Source organism: Cygnus atratus, chromosome 17, assembly GCF_013377495.2.
Source record: "Cygnus atratus isolate AKBS03 ecotype Queensland, Australia chromosome 17, CAtr_DNAZoo_HiC_assembly, whole genome shotgun sequence".
NCBI lineage: Eukaryota > Metazoa > Chordata > Aves > Anseriformes > Anatidae > Cygnus > Cygnus atratus.
The window spans coordinates 11,939,962-11,951,409 of NC_066378.1; the positions used below are offsets into that span (position 1 = coordinate 11,939,962).

Sequence of the window (11,448 nt, forward strand, 5' to 3'; positions counted from 1 at the left end):
GAGCGGGGAAAGGCGGGGCCTGGGGGGGGGAGCCAAGGGGGTCCACGTGGAGGGAGTGGAAAGGAGAAAATAAAGGCCTGAGGGTGGTAAGGGGCCCGTCTGAGTCAGGGGAACGTGCCTGCGGCGGTACAGTGGTTAATAACCGCAAGAAAAGCGGTAGGAAGCGTGTTGTGGGGTATAGGCAGCTCCAAGCAGGTAGTTACCAAATCAAATTACAGCCCCTCAAAAAACTGCCTTGCTATTGTCCAAAGGCAGCAGTACTCGGTTCCCTTGTTCCAAAAAGAGGTGGGCACGCCAGGTTTACTTGGGTCTGCTGCCCCAGGGGCCCACCACATGCTCACCCAGACTGACACCCCCCCAGCCCCGCTCCAGCTGACCTCACGCTGCTGAAGCCAGCTCTGTGCTCTTGCTGCTCCAAATGCTCTAGCAACTAAACTTAATTCTATCACTTTCATTTTTTATTAATACAACCAGTTTCTGCACACTGTAAGAGAACTTATTTCATGTATCTTTAAGTGTTCATATAAAAATGTCTGCAAAATACAATATCCGTCCATAAATTTTACCAAAACGTCCTTAAAATATTTACAAAGTGGTTTTCTTTACATCAACATTTTTAAATCAAGAAGTTATCCCATACTTTAGAAAACCAAGGGTTACTCAAAATTGCTGCAAGGAATACAAGAAATGCCAGTGACAGGCCCTTAGCAAGACATTGGGAATAGGGTTCTCCTGCAAAAGAAGATAAAGAAAACAAAGTATAAGCACATGCTAAGCTTCAATTTGGACATCAACCCACTGTCAGATACAGATTCAAGCATATACATAGCCTGAATAAAAGAGCATAAAACAAGGAAGATCCTTTGCGCTTACAAAATTTTGTACGTTGTATAACTTGAGTCCCTGAAGTGCAGATAACAGAACAGACAGGTGCCTCTGTCCGTTCAGCTCTCAGAACAGAGTCCAAGTGCCTTGATGCCCTTTGAAAGGCCAGATATTTAATCTATACAGCCTCCCACGAGACATAATCCATCACAGTTGTTCACGAAGGAAACTTCAAAGTTCTCTCTCTTACCAACATGGCAAGATTTTGCTGCAGCTTCCGTGGGCAGACAGAACAGCACGTACTGGCAAAGAGAGAGTCTCCCTTCAGGGGCAACAGCCCACACTAACACAATGCCACAATTACCACAAGATACAGAAACAGAACCCTATCATAAAGCAACATTCTCTCCTTTTCCCTAGAAAGCATACCTCCCCCTCTCAACTCTAAACGGACATGAAAAAGAATCTGTCGAACAGATGCTCACAAAATCTCCATCAACAAAGCACTCTTAGCAGTTATTTTTCTACAAGCCTAACAAAGAAATTAATGCATTATCAAGAAAAAAATTTAACCCGACTTTTGGAGCACATTTTTGAAATTCCAATTTCCTACTACAAACCATTATTTCAGAACAAGTCCACACATTTAATTATGTTTCAAGAAATACAGCCAGTTCATGGCATTCTGCATTGCTTATTATTCTTACCTGTGTAGAACTGTGTCACCGGATAAAAGAGTTGCGGCCAGCACACATCATTTCGATTGCAGTCAAATTCCGTATAATTAATCTGAAACCTGAAAAAACGTGTGTATTACCTACAGTACCACCAGGACACCAGGACAAGTAGAAAAAAAAAAAAAGAGTTGGAAAAGTGGCCAGGTTACAGGAAAGAAAAAAAAAAAAAAACACAAGCTTCTAGTTCCTCTAACAAAACCAGAGGCCTCCCTTTTATTCCCTATCTGCCATTTTTAGCCAGGTGTTTCTTTTTGTGATGAGCAAATCTTCAGACAATAGACAGTTTAGGAGCCTCGCACAACAATCTTTGCCCACTCAAATAAAAGGCACGGACGCTTTCTGCCAAAACCAAATGACAACTTGGCAGAGTAATTTACAGGCCTTCCCACACTGCCTGCTTTTGGGGGAGATCCTCACCTACAAAACTGTTATTCAATAAGTGTTAGACGCAGTCCTTCATGCTCTGTACTCCAGCAAACCAAAATAACCTTTTGATCTATGCATTTTACATTACATCTGCTTAACTTAGTGACAAGTTTGTGTGTTTTGCTTTTTTTTAAATACAAGAATTACCTTGTCATTGGAATCGGTGGCTGAGCTGGCACTTTGATGAACTGAACAGAAGCAGTGATGGGAAGAAAGCTGACAGTGTTTTCACAGGTAAGCCCACACTGGAATTGCCATATGACAGTCGAGTAACTGTAAGAACATGAATAACTATTACTAAAGGGCTGTAAAGTGGAAATGCAGAGCCTAAACGTAACCATGAAAGGACAAAATATACAGGATTTTGAAGGAGGTTGATGATCGCTGGACTTTCAACACTGCAGAGAGAATGTGCAAAGGCTGGAAAAAGAGGTAGACTGAACACAATCCTATTTATTTGATTTGGATTGACTTTAAAAAAAAAAAAAGAGTGTTTGCAATATGAAACTCCACAGTTTCAGGAAAGAAGAAAACATTTACCACAGCTCTCAAGAAGCAGCTCTTCACTGGGGTAATGCAGAACACAAGACATTTGTTTTGTTGTCCTTTCCACCACAGCAAGGAATTAAAACATACTTCTGATGGAATGCCCTGCATACGCCTATTACTGGCAGCAGCAAAAATTTTTTTTTTTAATACTTCACTGAAACTAATGGTGACCAGTGGGCAATCTTTGTGCCTTTTTTTTTTTTTTTTTTTCTTTAAATTTCAGAAGGAGATATGCAAACCTAAATTTCAGCCTCTGGTTAGGTTCAAAAGAATTTGTGTTCCAAATACAAGTAAAATGCATGTAAAAATTGGAAATAATATGTACGTTTGTAAAGTTTAATCTGAGTATGACACAAAAATGAGTCTCAAAATGAAACATTCATTTGTCAAATAGCCAGACACACAGCTCTGTTCTACCTGATCTGCACAGCGAGTATCTCTTGACGGGGAATCCCTTGTACTGCACCCACATCAGCAAAAATTATGCGAATATTCAGATTTGCAGGAATATCTGGACAAATGCCTCTCAAGTTTCCAGTGCTCACACTTGTATTAGGATTAAATGGATCAAGACCTGTGGAAGAACAGAGTTAAATGAAAATATTATAGAAAATACTATCTTTTCAGTAATTATATTATCATCACATTCCAGTGAAACATTGTTAACTGTCCCACAGGAACACAGCAAAAACATTTTCTCTATATAAATATACATAAAGGAATAGTTTATCCACAGAAAACTAAAAATACCAAATCATTGTATCTACTGACTGACAGCTGTACACATCTTACTGCAGTATACATATACATGTGAAGTTATATGTGTGTGTGCACGTGAATGTATACATGTATGTATGGATGGATGGATCCAGACACAGATCAGTATCTTCAGGCACTTGACTTTACATTTGGATTCTATTTTGAGATGATTTAATTATACTACAAGAGCATATTTTAAACATTTAGACTACGAATAACAACATAAACCTCACTTACGTATAATTTCCACCCAGTCATTTACATCACTGTAACTTGAATTGCTCCTCTTTCCAACATGAGTAGCTTGTATTAATGAATTCAATCTCTCAGTTACATTTCCTCTGAAAATAAAAACATCATATTAAGCAGAAAGTAAATCTATAGTGTAAACCACTCTGGGTTACAGTATTATTATATCATAACATCAGTTTCCTCAGAAAGATGCTATCATTTAGTTAAAACAAGCTTCAACTATTGAGTTATCTACTAAAGGTACAAAATGACAAAGCATCCCGCTCCAACATAATCCTCACTTGAATACGAGGAAATGTGAGTGAAACAATTTTTATAATCTCCCTTTAAAAAAAAAAAAAAAAAAAAGGGTCAACCACAGAAAGCTGAAATGTATGCAAGAACATTTAAAAAGAAAGTATCAATGTTGCTGGTAGAAACCTGTAGAAAATCACGTGAGGAGCAGCAAGAGGGATACAGGGAAAAACAATTCATGTTATGTAGCTCACCTTAAAAGTGTGCAGTCTTCATTAATACCAACTTCTAGTATGCATCCAGTGAATGAATCTAATCCAAACAAAACTGGTGTATCAGTTGCTGATGCACATAAACCTCTCCCAGCTGTAAATCAAAAACATCTTATTTGAGGTTTCTCATATTTACCTCTTCATCTCTATTTTTCAATTTTGTGCAAAAACATCAAATACTAGAATGCAAAACACTAAGCAGTATAATTCAAATAGATTCAAGTCCATTCAACTGGAAATATTGATATTAAATTCCATTTTAATTGTCTCCTTTGCAATATGTTTGGATACCTAAAGTACATTGCGCTCAGTAACACAGGTATTAAACACAGGCTTCCTCAAGGAAGTTTGAATGAAGGCTAGGAAATAGTCTAGGAAAGGCAAAATTTGGCATAGAGGAGATTCCGAAGTAAAATATACAAAAAAAAAAAAAACAAACGCATTTTAGCAGTAAAAGAAGTTGAAGTCGTAACCTCACAAGTCAGTACCTGGCTGCAAAATGTTTAGGCTGCCAGAAGTATCAGAAGCATTCATATTTGCAGCTCTCACTGGTTTTCCAACTTGATAACCTAAATGTAGGAGAAATTGCGAACATTTTGTAAGAATCTACAAGCATTAAGGTTGTTTTAATAATACATATCATCAGTCTTGCAGTAATCACTTTTCCATTACAGTAGCATCACTTAAAATAATCAATATTTAGCCTAAAAGCCAATCACCACTATTACAACTGACAGTACAATAAAGATAGGAAAGTGAGGCTAGCAACATAACAGAGTATGAAAGAGGTATAAAATATGGTCACTGATAATGATCAGTCCAGTACAAAAATTTATTCTTTTAAGAAGCAAAATAAAGAACTAATACCTGGATTCCCAGACAGTTCTTCTGCATTATTACTCTTCAAGCTTACGAATTTGGCTGTGAATCTCTGTGTCAGTATTTCTGGTAAAATAAGAAAAAAAAAAACCTTCACTTTTAAATAAGTAAATTAGCAAGAAGTATTCTGTTCAACTCTATATAGGATGCAAACTTCCATCCTTCATTAGTAACACAAGATTCAAAATAATAGAAATTAATGGAAATCAGACCCGTAAGTTTTCTTCCAGAATCCAAAGGAAATTCTTTTTAAGCAGAATTACTAATTAACACAGTCTATCAGAGAATTTCCATGCTGAAGAAAAAAAAATTGTGTTGTCTGGAGAAAAGGAGGGCAAGAGGTGACCTCATGGCTCTCTACAACTTCCCGAGGAGGGGAACAAGAGGAACCTCCCTGGTAGCCAACGCCAGGATGTGCAGGAATGGCACAAAGCTGTGCCAGGGGATATTCAGACTGGATGTTAGGAAAAATTTCTTCACTGTGAGGGTGGTCAAACATTGAAACCAGCTTCCTAGAGAGTTGGTTAATGCCCCACGCCTGTCAGTGTTCAGGAGGCATTTGTACAGTGCCCTCATTAATATGCTTTAACTCTTGGTTAGCCCTGAAGTACTCAGGCAGTTGGACTAGATGCTCGTCAAAGGTCCTGTCCAACTGAACTATTCTATTATGTTCTATAAAAGTAAGTTAAAAATCTGTAAAAGAAATCTCATGATACCTCCATCACATAAACGTCCGAGGAAGACTGTGACGTTTATTCCCTCTATGTTCTCATCTTCGCAAATGAACGTATAATTCTCTGCAAAGGTTACATTTTGACACAAAACCTCGGTAGTAGGAAGGCTTTCTGCAGAAGAAAATAAAACCACGCAATTAAAAGCATTGCTAATTAGAAAGCTGTATTGTAAATGAAGAACACCACCTTAAAAATCTCTACCAAAATTCTGGAAATTACAACATCGATCTTTTGGAGAGTTATTTTACTGTTTAAGTCCCATCATATAAGGCCAGAATGCTGCACTTACAGCACAGTCCTCTAGCTTATCAATATTTTAACATCTGTAGTTGCAGGTCCTTTCATAGCTAACCTTCAAGAGCCCAGCACTGGGCTTTATTTCATCAGTTGATGGGGCTCTCTGGACTCAGGACTCCCTCTCACTTCATCTCATCCCTCTAAGAGGACCATAACTGCCCAGAAAAAACAAACACACCAGCTTGGTTTCAACACTTCATCCGTGCTGCAGTACCCCCCCACCAACTGGGAGCCGCTGTTCTACATCAAAGAGCTGCTTCACTGGCTGAAAAAGGTCCTTAAAGAGGCACAAGAGCTTCCAAAAATACAGACGTATACAGCTGCTGCTTACACAGACCACATGTCCTGCCATCTATTTGAGTACTAGAAGACGTACAAGATCCCTCCTAAGAATCAGTGCAGGTAAACATTTTAGGCATCAAAATCAACTGTATCATCCAAGGTTAGGTAAGAAGTGCACTTATTAAATGGAAGAGACATACCGCTTTTAGCAATGAATTTGCCCATGTCAGCAATGGTCCTATAGATCACATTTTGTTGGATGAAGTCTGAGAATAAAAAACAAACACTGCAGTAATCCTGACTAATAGATACTGTTTTCACATCCAAGGTAAAATCATTTTTATTATGGAAATGGAGCAGAAAATTATTTAGAAAATTAATTTTGGTAAAGGACCAAATGATTTATATATTATGAGAGCATAGCTAATTATCTCTGGATCTTACAAAGGTAGTATAGATTAAAAAATTAGACAACTTAATGAGGCATTATAAAATAAATTATCTTCATGCTGGTAATCATGCCATCTCAAACTCCGGGAAGACACTTCATAAGTATATGCTTTGTTAATGCAGAAAAAAGCACTTCTCACCAATTCTAAAATGATACTGCACCCTTTTGACAGAAAAAGGGCTCTGCAACAATTGGAGAACAGCAAGAGATGCTTTATTCTGTCATGTGTAGCCACATTCAGTATGAGTCACCAGAAACAGACAATGGGATTGGCTTTTGTTTCCCATTCATTTCTTATATCCTAAGTCCTGAGTAACTGTGGGAAGCTTGTTAGAAGGCTGTCAGAAACCACCCCAAATGCTGATTAGAACATCCCTAAAATGCTGAACTACAGCTACCAGGTATCAATGACATTACACGTAGCTGCCATGTCAAAAGTCCTCTGGTTTATTTTGTTCTATCAGCTGGGAGAACATACAATACATTTCTGTTAGGGCTTACCCAACATACCTCCTGTACCACTGTTTATTCTCACATCGTGGGGCAGTCCTTCTTTGTAAGATGCTAGATCAGTGAGGCACTTAACATCAATGTCATGGAGATAAGCCACAGGGGCATTTCCAACACACTGCCCCGCCATGGATTGCTGCAGGTAATTCAACAGAAATAGGTACATTGGGCTTTTTTCTTGCTTTTCATTTTAAAACTATTTGTCAGTGAAATGCTCCAAATATGTACTACAGCCATATATGACTGACAAACAAGTGATCTGATGTTATCAAAACATCACAAAAGAGGTTAAAATTTAAAATGGACAGCTTTCAAAATAGTTATAATGCACAGTCTAGCTCCATCCCAATTCATCAAAGTAATTATAACTAACAAGACTCTCTCTAAAACGCAGAAGGAATTAAAAGAATACAGCCAGATGAGACAAGGGGAAACCAACTATAGCACTCCATAATACAGCGGACAAATAACATATATACAGAAATATGATAAGCCATAAACTACTAATTGGGGTGCCAAGCTTGTTTTTAGCTCTTGAAATAATTAAAACATTACCACTTTGGGAGTTGGGTAGGGGAAACGGGAAGGATAATGTTCATTTCTAATAATGATTTTGTGCTAGGTGAAAAATATATCTACCAGTTCACAACAGCAAGTTGCAGAATTTGGTTACAAAGACATAAGGAATGTGATAAAGAATGTCAAACAAGCCAAGAGGAATCAGAAGCTCCTAAACAGGACATGATTACCTGGGGGATGGTAAAATATTCATTTTCTTCTGTCATAATTGGATCTCCTTGACTGTAACCAGTGAAAACTTTCACAGGAGACGTTTGTAAAGGGATCTTAAATGAAGGAACTCTGGGTGTAGATCTGCAATTAAGTTCAAAAATTAAACAATTCTTTACTCCCTATCTCATGCAAATAATTATGCATCTGCTCTCAAATACCATGTTCTCATGTAGTACCAATTACATTTCTCAATTTGCATTTAAAGTTCACACAATAAAATTCCAATTTCAAAATAACTTTCATTATAAAAAACAGGTTACAGTTTCAGTAGCATGGCTAATGCATGTGTCGAGAAAAAAAAATCGTAAAACTTACATAGAGCCATGATAAAAGTAGCCAAGAAATGGTGTATTGTTAAGAGAAGACTGTATGCAAAGGAAGGGAAACCAATCAGGAGTATATTCATCAGTCTTTGTAGAGCACAGCTGATTAAAAGGTGGGTTTACATCCCCGCCAAACACTCCAGTGAAACATGATCCATTGAATAACTGCTTCAAATCTGGTGTACACTCCTGAAAGGGCAAAGAGCGGTCACTTTTTAGTTCAGTAATTGCATTACCATAGCCACTATAGCCTACTCACAGGTAAACAAACCAGGTTTGTAGAGAGATGTGTTAGATACTATTAGAAATACCAGAACACCCAGACAAGCCCTCCTTCTAGCTTGAAACATTCAGTACCTCTCCCTCTCCTCACTTTCCCCAGAACCTAGAAATTTTGAAAACATTTCAAAGTTTAGTACGAAGTAAGTACCTGATCACAGCAACAACGAACATCACAAGCTCCATCTGTCAAGTCACAAGGACAAGGGCCCAAGGGCTGAAACACCTGGTTAGGGATGACAGATGCATCTTCTATAAAAGAATTACAAAAAAGAAGAGACAAATCAAACCACATGAACTGGAATCCCAAGAAGTAGGCCCTGCACATTACAGTTTATTCCAACCGTGTATAAATCCTTTGTTAAATTTCATTAACAATTAATAAGGGTCAATCATTGCTGCTGAAATCCCAGATTTTCTTTTTTCATATATACAGGAAAAGAAAATACAATTTCTTCTTGAGCATATCTAAACACTTACCTGACACATTTCCTGTAAAGGAAGAGTTGGCATATATTTCAGCTTGAATCAGGAGATGTGCCAGAACCACCGAATCACGGCAAGCTAAAACCTGAAGTGTTTCCAGCACACAGAGAGGTGTTGTGCAGCAGTCAGTGGCATTGGGCAAACACAACTGAAGATTTCTAGTCAGGTCTATGATCACTTCGGATGTATCCTGAAAAATGCAGAATAAAGTTTGACAGATATGACAGCTTATATTAAATTACTCTTATTTGTATCACTCATCAGTTCCCGAAAGAGAAGTTTCGGTACCACTTTGTCAGTGCCACAATGCAATGATATTCTTCCAATATAAAAATCAGGTGTTTGTTGAAGTCGGAATGACAAAAGGTATGCTACTGGAATATGCAAATAAAGTGAGTATATGAACTGTACACAGAATTTTAAGGAATCATTGCAGAACAAGTTCCCTCAGAAATCGCACACACAGTTTTAAAGAAAAGAACAAATAACCAAAAAAGTAAATTTCAGTTTTTATAGCTACCTTCAGCTGAAAATTGAAATGACTACGGAGTTGACAAAAGCCTTAAAGAATTATATGTAACGTAACTAACGCTGAAGACAATTGTAATAGATGTGCATGTTCTAGAGCTCATGCTATATAAAAATGCTGTTGTATTACCAGCTCCTTCCAGCAGATCTGTAACAGTCTTGAACTATAGAATCATTAAGGTTGGAAAAGACCTCCAAGATCATCTGGTCCAACCATCCCCCTACCACCAATGTCACCCACTAAACCATGTCCCTAAGCACCATATCCAACCTTTCCTTGAACACCCCCAGGGACAGTGACTCCACCACCTCCCTGGGCAATCTGTTCCTTTGCCTGACTGCTCTTTCTGAGAAGAGATTTCTTCTAATTTCCAACATGAACCTCCCCTGGCGCAACTTGAGGCCATTCCCTCTTGTTCTATTGCTAGTATCTGTGAGAAGAGACCAACCACCAGCTCCCCACAACCTCCTTTCAGGTAGTTGTAGAGAGCACTAAGGTCTCCCCTGAGCCTCCTCTTCTCCAGACTAAACAACCCCAGTTCCCTCAGCCGCTCCTCATAGGACTTGTGTTTCAGACCCTTCACCAGCTTCGTATGTCAAGGTATGTCGAGGAAAAATGGCAAGGGCACAACACGCAAACCAGGTTGTCAGTAAATTAACATTTTGTTGACATTTCATTAGCCCTTAACGTATGATAGTTCAATCCTCCCTATTTTAGGGAAGAATCAGTATTTTACATACCACACCAGGCGTTACGCTCAAATTCCAATCACCATCTGTTTTACTTCCACTGCAATTTGAAACTTGCAATTTTCCTATATTAAAATAAAAATATATATTGTGTTTTCATTTAGAAAAGACTCAAAAGAATCAGTAGTAAATTTAAACTTCTCCCGTGGCTTCAAGTAGGCACATCCTTAAGCTCAGCTAACAAGCAGACAACAGAGGACTAGGGGCTTAACCAGCAGAAGTCCTTAGGAGTTACTGTTTTAGTAACTGTTAAAGCACTACATGAACTTGTATTGCTCCAGTAATTTTAGCAGGAGAAAAAAAAAATTTATATACTACTTGAGGGAAAAAAAAAAATCATTCTTACCTGTCTCTTCATCTATAGGATTTAAAATTATATAAAAATTAACTCCTGAAGAATTTCCATGAAAAATCGAATTAACTCTTAGCCCAGACATATGGATAAACGAAGGCTGAAAGACTAAAAAGAAAAAAAAAACGGGGGGGGCGAAACACATTTTAATACGCACAGAAACTGAAAAAGGCACTATCTGTAAGATGCATTCAGGTCTCACCCTTAGACTGGATTCTTACACCCTGCCGTACCTTAAATTGTCCCCAAAGGCACAAAATATCTCGTGCTGCCTACCACAGGGCTGCGTTTACATTGTGCACGTCCCCACGCCACCCCTCGGGGGCTCCGTGTCCTCCCGCCCCAGCCCATCACCAGTCAGTCAGGGAAGGTCCCGCTCTGCCCCCGCATCCCCTCCCCTCAGCAGCCTTCCCCTCACCCCCCGGCCCCCTGCACCCACCGGGCTGCCCAGCCCGCGGTGCGGGCGCCAGCAGCAGTAGCAGCAGCGCCCCGAAGCCCGCCGCCGCCATCGCGTCAGGGCGGACCGCGCCGCCGAGAAGCCCGGCGCCCGGCCGCCATTTTGCGGCGGCAACGTGTCGCCATGGCAACGGGAAGGGGCGGGAAGGCGGCGGGGCCCTCGGCACCTCACGGCGGGCACCGCAGCGCCGCCAGCGGGACAAGGCCGGGCCCGGGGCCTCGGGGTCCCTCCTGAATCCTCCACAGACATCCTCCCTCCCCAAGACGCCTCCTCT

The 11,448-nt window shown here is 39.6% G+C and overlaps 1 protein-coding gene across 2 annotated transcripts; it reads right to left on the reverse strand.

Moving 5' to 3' along the window:
• Nucleotides 1–440: 440 nt before the first annotated feature.
• Nucleotides 441–11,306, reverse strand: TCTN2 (tectonic family member 2). 2 transcript variants are annotated; one of them, XM_035564957.2, is made up of 18 exons: nucleotides 11,157–11,306; nucleotides 10,712–10,825; nucleotides 10,357–10,430; nucleotides 9,082–9,277; nucleotides 8,753–8,853; nucleotides 8,315–8,511; nucleotides 7,957–8,080; nucleotides 7,208–7,343; nucleotides 6,447–6,512; nucleotides 5,650–5,778; nucleotides 4,922–4,999; nucleotides 4,543–4,623; nucleotides 4,037–4,148; nucleotides 3,534–3,637; nucleotides 2,955–3,111; nucleotides 2,136–2,261; nucleotides 1,533–1,621; nucleotides 441–732 (listed from the first exon to the last, which is right to left on the reverse strand). In XM_035564957.2, the coding sequence occupies exons 1-18, from the start codon at nucleotides 11,224–11,226 to the stop codon at nucleotides 617–619; spliced, it is 2,070 nt and encodes a 689-aa protein (XP_035420850.1). In that variant the 5' UTR covers nucleotides 11,227–11,306; the 3' UTR covers nucleotides 441–616. The 2 variants fall into 2 exon arrangements, with proteins under 2 accessions (XP_035420850.1, XP_035420849.1); XM_035564956.2 differs by having other exon boundaries at nucleotides 7,199–7,343; nucleotides 11,157–11,304.
• Nucleotides 11,307–11,448: the final 142 nt, after the last annotated feature.

Bases quoted from the DNA above. Each gene is read 5' to 3' on its own strand.
- TCTN2 (XM_035564956.2), bottom strand. From the start codon at position 11,226: ATGGCGGCGGCGGGCTTCGGGGCGCTGCTGCTACTGCTGCTGGCGCCC. The intron at 7,344-7,956 runs GTAATCATGTCC...AATTACCTGCAG, and splicing joins AATATTTTACCATCCCCCAG to CAATCCATGGCGGGGCAGTG. The intron at 2,262-2,954 runs GTAGAACAGAGC...ATGTTCTTACAG, and splicing joins ATACTCGCTGTGCAGATCAG to TTACTCGACTGTCATATGGC.